Source organism: Protopterus annectens, chromosome 12.part0 (assembly GCF_019279795.1).
Source record: "Protopterus annectens isolate FY-2018-M chromosome 12.part0, PAN1.0, whole genome shotgun sequence".
Taxonomy (NCBI): Eukaryota; Metazoa; Chordata; order Ceratodontiformes; family Protopteridae; genus Protopterus; species Protopterus annectens.
The window spans coordinates 1,303,030,015-1,303,045,645 of record NC_056746.1 but is presented as its reverse complement, the minus strand read 5'-3'; the positions used below and the strand labels follow the sequence as shown (position 1 = coordinate 1,303,045,645).

At 38.9% G+C, this 15,631-nt stretch overlaps 1 protein-coding gene across 1 annotated transcript in view; it reads left to right on the top strand.

Moving 5' to 3' along the window:
* Window positions 1-15,631, top strand: part of LOC122817384 (uncharacterized protein SCO4629-like) — a 154,775-nt gene that overhangs the window by 121,943 nt on the left and 17,201 nt on the right. Inside the window, exon 4 of the mRNA XM_044090575.1 lies at window positions 5,465-5,617. Within this exon, the coding sequence (XP_043946510.1) occupies window positions 5,465-5,617 (153 nt within the window). The remainder of the gene's footprint in view (window positions 1-5,464; window positions 5,618-15,631) is intronic.

The window sequence follows — 15,631 nt, the reverse complement described above, 5'->3', positions numbered from 1 at the left end:
TGATTCAATTCTTGGCTGGGGTGCCTTCTGAGCAGAGTCTGCATGTCCTCCCTGTATTTGCATGGGTTTCCTCTGGGTACTCCTGTTTCCTCCCACATTCCAAAGACATTGCATCTGGAGCTTTTCTGCCCAGGTCTCCACTGAAAATAGGCTCTGTCCTAGTCAGACGTTTCAGGTCAAAAAATGTTAAATAAACAAAGTAATAAAAAATAAATTAAAATGACATTGTTAGAAGTCCTGCCCAGATTTGTTTTACAGCTCACCTGCATGCTGCATTAGAAATGAAACATACAGTAATTAAGTAGTATCAATCCTTTTCAGCAAATGCTCCATTCTTTGAAATATACTTCATTCGGTTTATTTCCTTGAGGGCTTTTCCACTAAGTGAAACTTATGAATGCCCACTTTTTCAGAACTATCATTTTATATATGATTTGTTGATGAGATGGGCAGATTACTTGCTGTATGTGTGAGTTTTGTTGTTGTAAATCATACCTCTCAACTGTCCAGATTTTTGCAGAATGTCCAGCTTTTTGCCTCATATTTTTGGTCTAATCCTCAGAAAAATTGTTTTTTCTGGCAAACTACTAATGACTGAAGTCACTAAACAATGACATATATTTGAGTTTCAGACTTCATATCCTATAGAAAATACATGATAATAGAAATCCTGTTATTCTAGCAAATGTCTGGTTGTAAGAGCAATGTTTAAAATCTGTCTCTTATTTTTTGGACTTTGTCCCCCCATAATTTTAGGCTTTGCCCTGATTTCTTGCACTATGAGGTTGAGAGGTATGTTGGTGTGTGTGTGTGTGTGTGTGTGTGTGTGTGTGTGTGTGTGTGTGTGTGTGTGTGTGTGTGTGTGAGTGAGCTTCCCTAACCATGAAAGATGGGGATTATTTTTTCCAATTACTAATTATTATTATTGTCTAACTATACTATATAAGTTAGGAGTTAATAATTGTCAGGCGAGGAGCATGCAACAGAAGGCTTGCCCCCTGCAAAAATTATTTTTATGTTCATAGCCTTTGAATTCTTTTAGTATGTGCTCAGTATGTTGGGCTGTTATTCCAGGTGGCTTTTCAGTAGACGGGTGCCAGTGAATGAGTTTTCAGTGTCTTGGCCATTGTTAAGTTGACCTAAATCCTAAGTACCCATTGTAACTTTTAAAACTACTTATAGAATGCTGTACAAAGGTTGCTTTGTACCACATCTGATATGTTAAGCAATGAGAAAATAGGGTAGATAGCATTGCGTGGATTGGCTCAGATTAGCTCAGTGATAGGAGTAAAAACAGATTTATTCACACACTTAGAATTATGCCTAAAAGAAATAAAATCCCTGTTTAATAAAGTACATAAGTAAATCCCAGCAGACCTCAGAGTATCATATGCATACAGCTTTTTATATATACAATCACCTTATGGAACTGCAGGCCTACTGTAATGTTATCATTACAGCAACTGCATACCAATTCACTGAAATTGTCACTCCGTATTGTTTATTTCAATGCAGTTGTTTTAAGAGACAGTATTCTTCCACATAATGCAGCTTGTATTGATTTACATTACTTCTTGTCTCATACAGGCTTAGAGCTAAATAATGTTCATAAGAACCTACTGAAATAGCTCCATACATGGAAGCACTAACTTTAGCTTTACTATAAGTCTGGTGCTCTTCTTGCCAGTTTTGCACACAACAAATACTCAGAAAATTATAGGTATATAGGTTGTTAGCCTTAATGCTAAGGGGCCATCAGGAATCTCAGTCCTGTCACCCAATACTGGTGGGACATTAATGTCACCATTAAGTAAAGTTCCCCCATTATGGCATGAGTGAAAGTTCTGATTGGTTTTAAAGGTTGCTGTGGAATTTCTCTGCTTGATATATAAAGGCTGCCTAGTCTGAAAATGGAGGTACTCGGGTTTACATACCAATCATGCTGTTTGGTGTGTTTGATATTCTAATATAGGTTTAAGTCTCCAGAACTGGTGTTTGCTTTAAAATGATTATATTTAGGGTGGATAAGGTCTTAGAATACTGGGTTGTTCATAAGCAAGGATCACCCCTGAGGAGTCTTTGTGAAATAAAGTGTATGGACTTAGCTTTCACTCGGTCTAGTGAGGAAATTTGGTTGCATTTTAAGAATGTTTAATTGTTTAGTGCGGTACATGCTGAATCAGGCATTATATTCAATGATGACCCTAATAAGGAAGGAATCATTAGACTATGGTGGGATAATGCAAAGGATATGTTTATAACTAAAGCATTCTCTGACCACTACAGAGGCAAGGGGGTCAGTAAAGAGTCTATTATCAGTATAACCAGCCAATTTTCTGACTGGCTCAGATTTAAGAGGATTACATATGGGTTTTGTAGCTGCGGTGGTGGTGCTGCGGTAGCGTTGTCGCCTCACAGTTAGAAGTTGCCCATTGTATTCTCAGTTAGAGCGTCTTCTGTGTAGCGACATGCGTGAATGGGCATTCCTTCGTTGAAGGTTGTGCATTAGGCCCAGCAAGCCAGTACGTAAAAATCTATTGCCAATCATTAGCGGACCGGAGTTCCGCTGTGGCGACCCCTAACCGGGAAAAGCCGAAAGACACAAACATATGGGTTTTGTATATTGCCAACAGGGTCTGTGAAATATTTTAACAAAGCATCTTGTGTATTTAAAGCATACATTGCTAAAAAGTTTTATTTGTGAAATCATAATTAGGACGTGCTATTATTTGCATAGTGGCTAGATTTGTGGTTATTTGACTTGCAAATCTGAATACCCTGAAAAGATGAAAAGGTAGACACTGAAGGTTTTTACATTAAACACAGAGTCAAATTCAAGATGAAACTAAAACATTGTTAAGAAAAGCTCAGCAAGTATATAGACAGGAGATATTTTTATGGAAATATCTATTTTAGTAATGTCTATAAGATTCATACAATTACTAAACTGAGTATTTGCCTTTTTGGGATTTTTTCATAACATCTACTTAATTGTTGTGTTACTTTTACTTAAGTGAATTTCACTATTTCGACATACATCATTATTAATTTACCAAAAATGACTTAAATTTACTATGGTATTTGTTGTGGCTAATATCACCTTCAGTGGGATTGTTTCCTAGGTTACAACAATGCACATGCCAGCTATGCCATGGAAAGGGTCTGTGACTTGCCATGGGCATCCAAACATCTCTTTCAGGCATATGTTGAAAAAACAACTTGTATTGCTTTGTGCTGCATGGGAATTACCTATTTCTACTACCACATCCACAGCAAAATAAAGTGAAACTGAACGTATAGTGCTGTCTTTTTATACATAATATCAGAACATCATATGGTGATCTTTCCACATTCCCCAAACCCAGTGTCCCACTTTCCTGCTCTCAGCCCAGTAATCAGCTAACCAGACTGCGCCCCCCCCCCTTTACAGATACCTGGATCCGCCACTGTATAACGTTTGCAACTTGACAATGTATAAATATAGTTTGTTTTCATTGATGTAAATGTAGGATTACCTATGTCATAAATGACAAATAAAGATGTTTCTTGTGTAAAAAAGATAGCATTATGGAGCTTAAGAGAAACAAAAGTCCAGGTCCAGGTGGTTTCATAGAGGAGTTTTATATAACTTTTAAAGATGCATTTGCTCCTATATTATATCAGATCAGTCACTTTTTAACTGTTCTATGATAAAACCCTCCCGACACCATATGCTTAGCTGAAAATATATTTATTCTTACAGAAGGAAAAGCTGGAATTTTACCAGGACATTATACACCTGTTTCTATTCTAAATACAGACTACAGAATTATAGAAAGAACAGGAAATAAAAAGATAGTTTGAAACTTACATGGCTTCCTTATCTTATTCCAGTCTAGGATCTGTCCTAACAGAACTGTAGTGGATGACAATAAATATTTGCAAGCAGTGATTTATCATGTTGAGAAATATAATACTGGATATTTAAATGTTTATTTTAATAAAAATGGATGCCTTAAAATCTTTTCATTATATAAATATGGCATACATTTGGGAGGTACTTAAATACTATATAATTCCGCAATATTTAATTTTGAATTTACAGAATTTATATTCCACTTCCCTTATTCAATTTAGAATTAACAAGATGTTAACCAACACATTTGAAATTAGGACTGGCATTAGACAAGGATGTTTAGTGTCTTCCTCATTATTTGTTATTAAAACATGTCTATTATTAAGTAGATTACAAGCTTGTCTAGCCTTCTTATAAATAAATAGTACCAGTCACTCTTTGATTGCATATGCTGATTATATAGTTTGAATTACTAATCAATATTATCAATGTCTTCAGAATATTCAGAAATAATTGGTTATTACTAAAGACATTGTTGGACATGTTATTAATTATGATTAATCCAAAAGAATGTCTGTATATAAAAGTGTAGTTGTTGTTGTGTCTTTCGGCTTTTCCCGGTTAGGGGTCGCCACAGCGGAACTCCAGTCTGCTAATGATTGGCAGTAAATTTTTACGTGCTGATTTGCTGGCCCTGACACACAACCTTCAACGAAGGTACGCCCATTCACGCATGTCTCCACACAGAAGGTGCTCTAGCTGAAAATCGAACAGGACAACGTCTTACTGTGAGGTGACAACGCTACCGCAGCACCACCACCACAGTAACATTTCAATATAGTGAAAGGATAAACATTTCCAGTACAAATGCTTTTACATTTTTAGGCTTATCTATAGTAGAAATAATAAGACTGTTTCTTCTGTAACTTATGATATTTTCTGTAACAGAACAGTTAATTTAAATCATAAGTCTTTTTATGTGATGGGTAGGGTTAATATAATTAAAATGATAATATTACCAACATTACTATTTCCATTGCAAAGTATAATTTCACCTCGTACTGCTAAATGGTATAATGAAATAAAACATGAAATAATTACATTTTTGTGGAGGTGAGGAAAACCAAGAATTATTTGGGACATTGTTGGTGCCATATCTAATTTTGGTTGGTTATCTTTGCTAGAAATTCCCAAATATATATTTGCTACTTATTTTCTTAAACTAGTTAATATTCAATATAGAGAAAACTTTGCACAAGATGTATTTAGGAAAGATTTTGTAGAAAATCATCATGGATTACCATGGAATTTTTTGAGGGTTTATTGTTAATGCATTTTGAAAATATCTTCTCCCCCAGCAAATAGAAATTCAAACTTGATCAGAGAATATAGAATTTCTATGGACAGTATATAAATTGTATGAATATTTTTCAATGGTTCATTTTTTACTTCCTTCACTTGCAAGTGCATCTTGGGTGAATTATGATGAATCCAATTATACCAAACACAATTTTATTACTAAGTTGTATAATAAGGTGTCATATAAATTTATTGCACAGAATGCAGATGGTTAACAAAGTAATATTGTTTACAGACCTACGTTTTTAACACATATGCTTATTTTTATAGGAGTATGGTACCGCCCTGAAGCAGAAATATTTGCTGAAATTGCAATTAAATTAGGAGTGCCCAAGGATCACATTTTGTTGGAGAAGAGTGCAACAAATACGGGTGAAAATATACGTTTTTCTTACCAGTTTCTGATGGAGCACAACATTCCAGGTACAGTACCATGCAGTATGCACAGCACATTGTTTTACTCTGTAAGTGTACACTCTCCAATTCTCAGCATGACGTCTTACCTACTCAGCTTTGTAATCTGATCACAGGTGTAGCTGCCTATACTTACAACAGTTTTGTTTTTTAGTAGAAAATGTGCCTGTTTCTCATCTTAATAACATCGTATACTGGCACAATGTTCAGATTATTTAATGAACTCCATGATAAGAAAGCTTCACCAATGACAGTATTTGCTTTACAGGGATTATGATTATCTCATTCATTTACAAAAGCTTTCCCTAGGAGCCTCTTCTTGGGCTTTTATGTGCCTCATAGCTTGCCCTGCAGTGTAGATTTAGTACTAATATGTAGATACACACAAAGAAGTATTTCTGAGGCAGAAGGCATTGGCCTGATACTTAGATGAAATATTTCTTGTGTTCTGGATATAGTCTCACAGTTCTTACAACTGCTGTATCATAAAACTGACATCCCAGCCAGAGGCTGCCACCTCAGCTAACTGTCCCAATGTATGGTTTATTTAGTCAGTAGACAGTATTCAGATGTATTTTTTTATTTTAAATGTTAATCAGTTGACACAGTACAAGTGGTGTGTATTAACAGCAGGACACATATTAACTATATGAGAGATAGTGCATTTGCTAGTGGGAATGCAGAGATGTTTTTACCAAAATGCATGAACACACACAAATGCACACACATGTGCATACCCCCCCCCCACACACACACACACACACGCAGTGTTCTCACATGCTTTGAACAATATGAACAATTGGTGGAATTCAAAGGCATAGTTTGCACTGGATAGGGCCAGTGTGCAGAAAAATACATGGAAAAGACCAACTCTCAAATAACAGAGCACTGTATAATACTGTTGCGGAAGTGGTCTTACTGTGCACTAAGCAAACAGTTTGTCCACAGTACATAAGCAAAGCAAATGTGCTATACAACATGAATAACAGCATTTCTGAAATTCAGAGACAGTTATGCATCAAAGCTGATTGTTGAAACTATGATGTATTGCACTTACAGATGTACACTAGCAAAAGAGAAACACTGTACTATACATACACAGCTGCTGATGCAATCAGTGTTACACTGATAAGGAGCTATACCAGTCAGTCCCCATCACATACAGATGCAAAGGCAAATGTATATGCATATGGCACACATACTAGACAATGCTGCTATGTCACCTGTAAACTGCTGTTGTAGCAGAGCACCTATGTAAATGTGTTGACATACAAAGGTAGGCTGTAGAGTCTAGCAGGACCACAGAGTGGTCATTTTCCATAAATTTGTGGTATCAGTCACAGAGTACAAAGACCCAGTGAGATCCAGATGAGAACATGTACTTACCAATGGTTAATGAGCATAACACGGTTCCAAAACTTTCCAAATTGAGCTCTTCAATGCTGTGCACTAGCTTAGATCCTACAAGCCATATTGCATGCCACCATTTTTTGTACATACATCTGTGGGCTGTTTATACAAGGGTCACATTGTACTGCATTGCTTTGCATGCAAATCATATTGACCCATCTCTTAGGTCTGTAGTGCATTATTGTAAATGAGGGTATATAATACTGCTGTGCTATAAACCCTTTAAACAATGCTGTAGCTCCTGAGCTAATCCTGCAGGGCATACAGTGTTGTTATGCTTTGTGCCTTATTGCCTTCCATTTTACAAACCCTGAGCACTTTGTCACTCTTATGTATAAGTAAAACATACAGTGCATTGTGCTTTCTCCTGTATTAGGCATCATGTATCCTCATCCCCCTGCAGTAAGTTATTACAAGCTGTGTTACTCACTGTACTGTTGAAGTAAATGAGTGGTGTGATTCTGTGCACTAGTCATTCCAGTATGGTACACACCAGGCAACAGATTTACAAGTGTGTTTCTGAATCATGCATTAGTCAGAAATGTTTCTGAGATTTTGTCTGTATTAAGGATTTCAAAAGTACAGATGGTGGTGCTATATTAGACACCTGCTTCCACATCTCTGGTGCAGCGGCTATAAACAACTATGTAACACTGCATAGTGATTAGTGCTGGGAGAGGACATCAGCATATTCACAAGAAACAAGACAAAGAGGAGGAAGAGATTGGGTATCTCTGCTTTACAAGAAGCTTCTGCTCACTAATAAAATAATGCAGTACATAACCACTCAAGCACATAACTCATTTACTTTCTGCTGCTTCTGGTAATGCACATAGTGGCAAGAAATTAAGCAGGATAGACCAGATTTTCCTTTTCCAGTTACAGATTCCAGATCCTTATGCATTCCCATGCCAGCCAAGAGATAGAATCCTTTCAAGATGTCCTGGGCCATGTCCTGGGCCCCCTGCAAGTGGTGCCCTACCCAGAACAAATCCAAATTGGAGAAATCACTCATATGTCTTAATAAGATGCTTGAACCATTTCATTTAGCTAATCTCAATTTAAAGGCCCAGTGGCAATGACTCTACTTCACAGCCCTTTCAGATCATAAATCTCCTTTTCCTGTCATAAACATTAAGGCAAGCAACCCTGCTGAGAAACCTCATTACCACTGCTCATACACACAGAGACATTTTTTCCAATCACTCTTCTAGTTGTGGTTTGGGATGCAGTGATCAGTAAGCTGAAAACTTTGAAAACTCATCTCCCTTTTCACCACTACAGATCAGTTCAACAGCCTTAAAACTGCAATCACTACTCCCATAAACCTGTTAGACTCAGTGTTTTCCCTGCTAACACTTGTTAAGTAGATCTTAATATATTTACACTCCTCTGCTGAGGACATCTCCTTCCACTCCATCTGAAGATAGCAATCTTCTGTTTTCCAGGAAAGCACCATGGTCTCAGATATGGATGTTATAGGTTCACAGGTTCATAGGTAGGTACTAGGCTATTGGCCCTGGGGCCTATACAAGCCTAGCCAAAAAGGTAACCTGGCTTTTGCCACCCAAGAAAATTATTTTCTTGTGCCACTGTCGAGCAGAGCCACAGAGGGGATCCCCAGGGTGAATTTCCTATTTCCCATCCAATCATCAAGATTTTTCTTGAAGAGTGATAATGAGGAGCTTTGTTTGATATAGATAGGTAGTTTATTCCAGAGTATGGGAAGTCTCTGGGACAGGAATCTATCCCTCCGGCATGTTCTGTTTATTGTGGTGACAAGGTTTAGGTCCCTAGAGCATGTAGCTCGGAGGGATTGGGATTTCTTTAAGTGGAGCATGTCCAACAGCTCTGGGTTTGACAAAGCTTTGTATGTTAGGCAGAGATCACCTCTGAGTAGGCGATATGCGACGGAGTAAAGCTGGAGTTTTTTGAGACGGTCTGTGTAGGGCACCTGTTTGAGGCCGGTAATCCTCTTTGTGAGGTATTTCTGCATTCTGGCCACATCACACTCAGCAGAGAATCACTTGAGTAGATGTCACAGGTCACAGCTGGATGAGACCTGAAAGACAACAGGGATGCCAACTCTGGGTACTCACACAATGCACACTCCCAACCTCAGCCGTGACTTAATATCATGTCTGTGAAACTCATGGACAGACACACCCTTTGCAGAGCAATATACTCACCTTAAATGAATGAGACTTAATGCCAAAAATGTACACATAACTACTGCTGTTTCTGTATAGGTACTAGTGAGCACATGGCCAGAGCACCAGTAACCCGACAGACCTCCCACAGCATGTGCCTATGTAGACAGCCATTAGCCTTCTCCATATCCATGGAACAGCTATTGACTGGATAAAAAATTTCATTAGTGCACTAGTTTACCTTTGCAGAGGTACTGGCCTTATCTTCCTCACAACAGCACTGAAGGATGTTAGCCATGTTCCTCCAACTCTCTCCAGTACTTTTTACTCTGTATCCAGATTTTATACACTCTAGCAGCTTTACCATAAATATACCTCGGTCTACTGTATTGATTGCAGCTATAATGGTGGACCCCAACCCATGAAAGATTACCTGTTCTGCTTCTTGATCTGAAGATATGTCAGCCTTTTTGTTCTAATCTTATCTTGAAAATTTCTAGCAGTGGGTATCAGTTCCTCATCTCTACTTAGCACAGCCTTTTCTTTTGACAACCATTACCATTGTTGTTTTCTTTTCCTACAGGTACTCTGTGGCATGCAAACATTGGCTGTAATGGTTTGGTCACATTAACCAATGTTATTGTTGTGACGACCCACCACTGGACCAGCAATCAAGGATCCTCAATCCTCACCACTGGCACCTGTGGGGGGTGTTCACTGGAAGGATAACAGGTACACACAGTATTTCCAGATGCAGCTCTCTATATCAAGTGCAATTTCCCTTAAGAGCACACAGAGACTACAGTCAGTCTGGGGCTGGTTCCTCTCTCTTTCTTCAGATCCCCAGTAAGATGCCCCACTGGCACAGCTATAGAGTTGAGCCCTTAGCCAGGGTTCTAAGCCAAGTCCCCCAACACTCTGTCTGTCCAACCAGTGCTCCATGTCCCTGCCCAAGTAGCTGACACACACACGTTTTGAGATTTGAATTATACACACACACACACACACACACACACACACACACACACACACACACACAGACACACACACACACACACAGACACACACCTGGGAAAGGCTAGCACAGGTTTACTAGCTATGCCCCCTTTTGCCCAGACTATAAAGTAGTTAACACTGCCACCAGATCCCCTTGCCAGCTACCTTAAGGTTCTTCCTAGGGTACCCAATATACTGAGTGAAATTGGTATTAATGCAAATGGTAGTTTGACCAAGAGCAAGGCTATTAGGAGTGGCCCACACAGTGTCACCAAATAAATATGTAAGTACTCTCAGAACTTAAATATCTCTACAAAGATCAGCCACAATGAAAGGTTTAAATATATTTAATAATAAATAATAAAAGAACAAGAAAATACTGAGTATATATTTACAGTGACATCAGAGTTCAAAACCACAGGAAATATTTAAAATAACATTGCAGGACAGACTCAGACAAATAAAGAAAAACAATATCTAAACTAAGCTTCACTATATTCCTGACTTTATCTAGGAGAGTTACTATACCCTAATAACTTATGTAATAGAGCAAGGCAGATGATGCGGTGTGTGGTTCTTCTTGTTGTCAGGCCCACGACAGAAAACAGAATGTTATGTCTCTCACTAAGAGACTTATCAAAAATAATATCTAAAGTATTACTGCTGCGGTAGATTGCAGAATGACATCACTTCTTGTCAACTGACTTCTAGTTTCCATGCAAAACCCCCATTACTGGAAGCTGGCAGGACTTAGCACCTATCTGTAAAAATACGCACACAAAGGCTTTTGCTCGGATCTTTGGCAGGTGCTGGAAGTCATAAAACAATTGCATACCTACTGTGCTTCCAGAGTAGTGATTGGATCACCCCAAAGACAAAACAGAAAGCTTCCTAGTACAGACTTTGTGTCTCTGGCTGCATTGAAACCTGTGAGATAGCATCTTTAATGTCCTAGCCTATAAAGTGATTTAATTTCAGGTATTTTTCTAACGTTTGTTGGAATGAGGTTAACCCTCCAGTTTCCTTTGTTAAAACATATACACTTAAACAGTTACAATACTGCATGTACATTTCTGTTCTCTCTAGTAAGGCATGCTGTGCGTACATTTCAAACAATAGCACTTTACAAATTCCTTTTCAACACAAACGTCTGTACATATCAGCTTGATATACACATGACATACAGTTCTAATACATTTGTAACACCAGTGTCTTGCATGAATCAGTTTGCTATTCACAAATTACATATAATTATTTACAAAATATAAGCTCGCTGTGCTGGCAGTACCTCCTTTCATCACAGTTGTGACACCCCGTCCTCCTATAAAAATGGGAAAAAGGGTTTGATGAAAATAACTCTGCAATTGAATCAGGAGTGCCCTCTGCAAACATTTCCCAAAAAAGGCTATCTTTATCTTAACTGCTTCAGTTACTACTTTTATCCATTAATAAATCCTAGGATTACCAACATGACAGGCATAAACTTCTGTCTGATCACTGCTCATCTCAACAACTAAGGTCTTGAACATGGTCAATTTCTAGTCCCTGTTCCTAGAATCAACGTTGAAGTCTTTTCAAAGGTAGAGTCAAATACATCTCACACAGAGGCCTCCAGCAGATGTTCTCAAAACACCCTGTTTGGTTCTCCAACTTGTGACTTGCCAGTGCCCAGTACAATTAATCTAAATCACCAACACTGATGATCCTTTCACAGCTTTGCATATTTTTTACCAGAGTGTTTAAAACATATGGATGGCTTCAGGTCTGTTAACACTGACAAGGTCAATCTTCAGCTTTTTACCAAGTATACTTAATGATCCTCATTGTGTTTAAGCATGATATTTGTTATGGACAATACATGATCTGTACAAAAGTTCAGTAACAACTAATCATGCATGTTCACATCTGGGAGGCTGTATCTTACAATGTGCTCCACCTGGAAGCTCTAACATTACATATGCAAGTTGTAAAGTCTCCTAATAAGGCTACAACATCTACAGGTGTCATCCTTGAACATCTCCCCCATGCTGTCTAAGAAGGAGGGACTTTGTACATAAGAATAAACTGTCCATGTTTCCATTTCCATGACTTTCAGCCATATTAAAGCAACCTGCTTATCCAGTAGAAAATATTTAACTGCTTGGCCCTCATCTGGGAACATCTGAGCATCTCCACACCTACCTGGAGTCTTTCAAAATGAGCATCTACAGAACAGGAATAAGACCATCCCAGCTGAGAAATTTGGTTCCAGGCCTGTGATGTAAATATGTCTGAGCCCAGTTACACCAGGCTGGTGCTTTTCTATCTGTTACAGCAGCGTAAGCTCATTCCCCAGCAGTGAGGTGACATTCACATCTCTAAAGCCAGTTTCCATTATCAGGGTGTACATTGTTTGAATTTGTACTGCTCTTATCGATTACAGAGCTGACACTGCACCTAATCCCACCCTTCTCTTTGTAGGTGATGAAACCATAAAATTCTCAGTTTTCCCCTCTGGGTTACGTTGGGGTCCCAGCTACCAGTTGGTTTGCAGAAGACACCGACCTCAAGCCTGGCTGCAACACTGGGTCCCAGTAACTCTGGCTTGGGCATGGTCCTTTTAGTTTTATTTTGAGATATCATTTTTTCTGGCTGGTGTTTACTCGATCCACTCAAGAACTCTCTTGTGACAGGAGAGGTAGCTGACAGCCTTCTAAGTTGGGAACTACTGGTTGAAGGCTTATTGCATCTATTATTCTAAAAGTGTCTTAGTTCTGGTTTAAGGGCTTGTGTTTCAGGACAATTATTTTACATTAAAAAAGTTTGTAGTCTACACTGTTGTGGGAGGAGAGTTTAGTCTTTCCCGTCTGAGCTGGGAATTGCTGGTTTAAGACTTATTGTGCCTGTTGTTCTAAGTGTCTTTGTTCTGGTTTAGGCACTTGGGTTCCAGATTAGTTATTTCACAATAGGAAGGTTTATGGTTTACACTCTTGTGAGAGTATCTACAGAATTTCTGCTTTATTTAAACATTTTTATTTATTTATTTTTTGCTGTTGTGACTGCAATTGTATGCACTTTGAATTTGTAGTACTTCTGCATTGCATAGTATAGGCTAGATTCAGGCTTGCTGAACCTAGACTGTTTGGTATCATTTGAACACTAAAACCAGCTATCTTATAAAAAGAAGCCCCCCCCACACACACACACTGTTGTGACAGAAGTGTGCAGCCAAGGACCCATCTGAGTTGGGAATTGCTGGAATAAGACTTAGTCTTGGGCATTCCCTTTGTTTACTTTGTTTAAAATAATTTTATTTCACTTGTATTTAAGTATCGTGTTTGCGTGGGTTTGTGCTCAGTTTACTGAAGCTGCTCAGAGATTGCACTGCTACCCTGTGAGCATTGTGAAACATTGACACAGTTTTCTATCCTTAGCCCTACATAGAATAGCTGTTTTTTGTTAGTCTTACAGCAAAACCTGGTCCATCTAGCCCACTCCCCACTAGTAACTACAGTATATACCTGTTATAATGGATGGACAGTCAGCCTGCCTGTTTGACATGGGCATCCTGAGGTAATGTAGCAATTGCCTCATGTATACTGACAACCAGTTACTCCTAAAACAAATTAATACAACATGTAAGAGATGTATCTATACTATGAATTTAGAATCAATTCTCTCACATACATAACAACAAACCAGATATCAAACAGGTTGTTAGCATACACATTTCACCTGTTGCACATAAAAAGCTCACAACACATAAACCCATGTACACAGAAGTACTTGCTAGAAGCCTACCTAAAGATCAGAGAACTCTAAACCTAATGCACACACTGCAGACCCAGCAGAATCCAGTACACATAATAATCCACACATTGTCTCAGCCAATAAGCCCCTAAAGCAAAATACATCAAAACCAAATGTCTTCATCATAAGTAAATTCATAGTGAGAAACACAGATGTCCCCCTCACCAGGCTGGACAAGAAGAAGGTCACGGTTAGCTGCCTATCAAGTGGCAGGATCCATCAGATCATGCACTCACTCAAGTCTCTCAACAAGAAGTACTGTTATGACTTTGCCATAGTCCATGTTGGAGTGAATAACTTGAGACATACCTCATTGGACTATATGAAGAGAGACATGACTGAGCTCTCAGATTATGTGTCCCAGGCAGGTGTGTCCCTAGATCTAAGCAGCATTCTACCTTCAGCCAGGATGATGCCTCAATATAAAAAAAAATTGACTTCAACAATTGGCTTAGCTTTTGGTGTCATTCCAGGAGGATGAAGTATCTGTCAGCCTGTGAAGATATGGTCAACAGACTACACTGCTTTGTCAGAGATGGTCTTCACCTGTCACCTCTTGTTTTTCAGTTACTGGCAAAGGTACTTGGCTCCTCCATAGTGCCTTTTTAGGCAATGTCATAAAATTTCCGACGTACAAAAATCCAATAGAGACAAACTCAAGGTTATGTTGCTTAATGCTAGGAGTCTAAATCAGAAGCTGCACTCACTGGAAGCACCCTTAACTTGGAAGATGCCGATGTCTGTGCAGTCGCAGAGACATGGTTCAAGGCCACAGAGAGCACCCCAGCCATGCAAGGCTACAATGCCTTCCACACGTTCAGACCTCAAAACAAGTGTGAAGGACCAAAGGCAAAGGTGTCTCTATCTTCATTAAAGATGAATACACCTCAAGACTGGTCAAACAGTATGACTCCCTAGAGCTACTCCAAGTCCAACTAACTGTAGGTAAACCCCCCTTCCATATAACTGTTAGCTGTAGGCCCCCCACCATGAACCATGAGAGCCACTCTGCTTACCTGGGCCTACCTGAGTCACTAATTATACACCCAAACACATGGGTTATTTCAACTATCCTTCCATCAACTGGGAGTCATATATAAGCACAAACATGCTCGCCCTAAGGTTCCTGGGCTTTGTTAATGCAAATGGTCTGGAAGAGATAGTCTGCACCCCCACAAGGGTCTCAAATGTCCTGGACTTATTACTCACCAACATAGGGAAGTCACTGTACTACCCTCTGTGTGTTGTCTTCCCTGGTAAGGGCTGATCATAAATCAGTCTCATTCAAAATAATGATCATACCTGACCCCCCCCCCCCCAGAGCAAAAAGGATGACAAGTTACTCCAAAGAAAACTATAGCCACCTAAGCAATGGTATAAGTAGTTTCAAAACCCCTGCTACCACTGTCAACAATGACTCCTATACAGATATGTACACAAATGCCCTATATAAACACCTGTACAAATGTATAGACTCGGCTGTACCTGAATGGATCAAAACAAGTTCCTCACAAAAAACAAGCCACCCTGGTGGACATCAAGCATAAATAGGTTATACAACAAGAGGAAGAAGCTAATGTCTAATAATGAGAGAACTGACTCAGCAAAAGAGGGACACCCTCCACAGTTTGAACAAGCAAATTAGATATCTTGTAAAGTCCTCTAAAGCCAATTACAG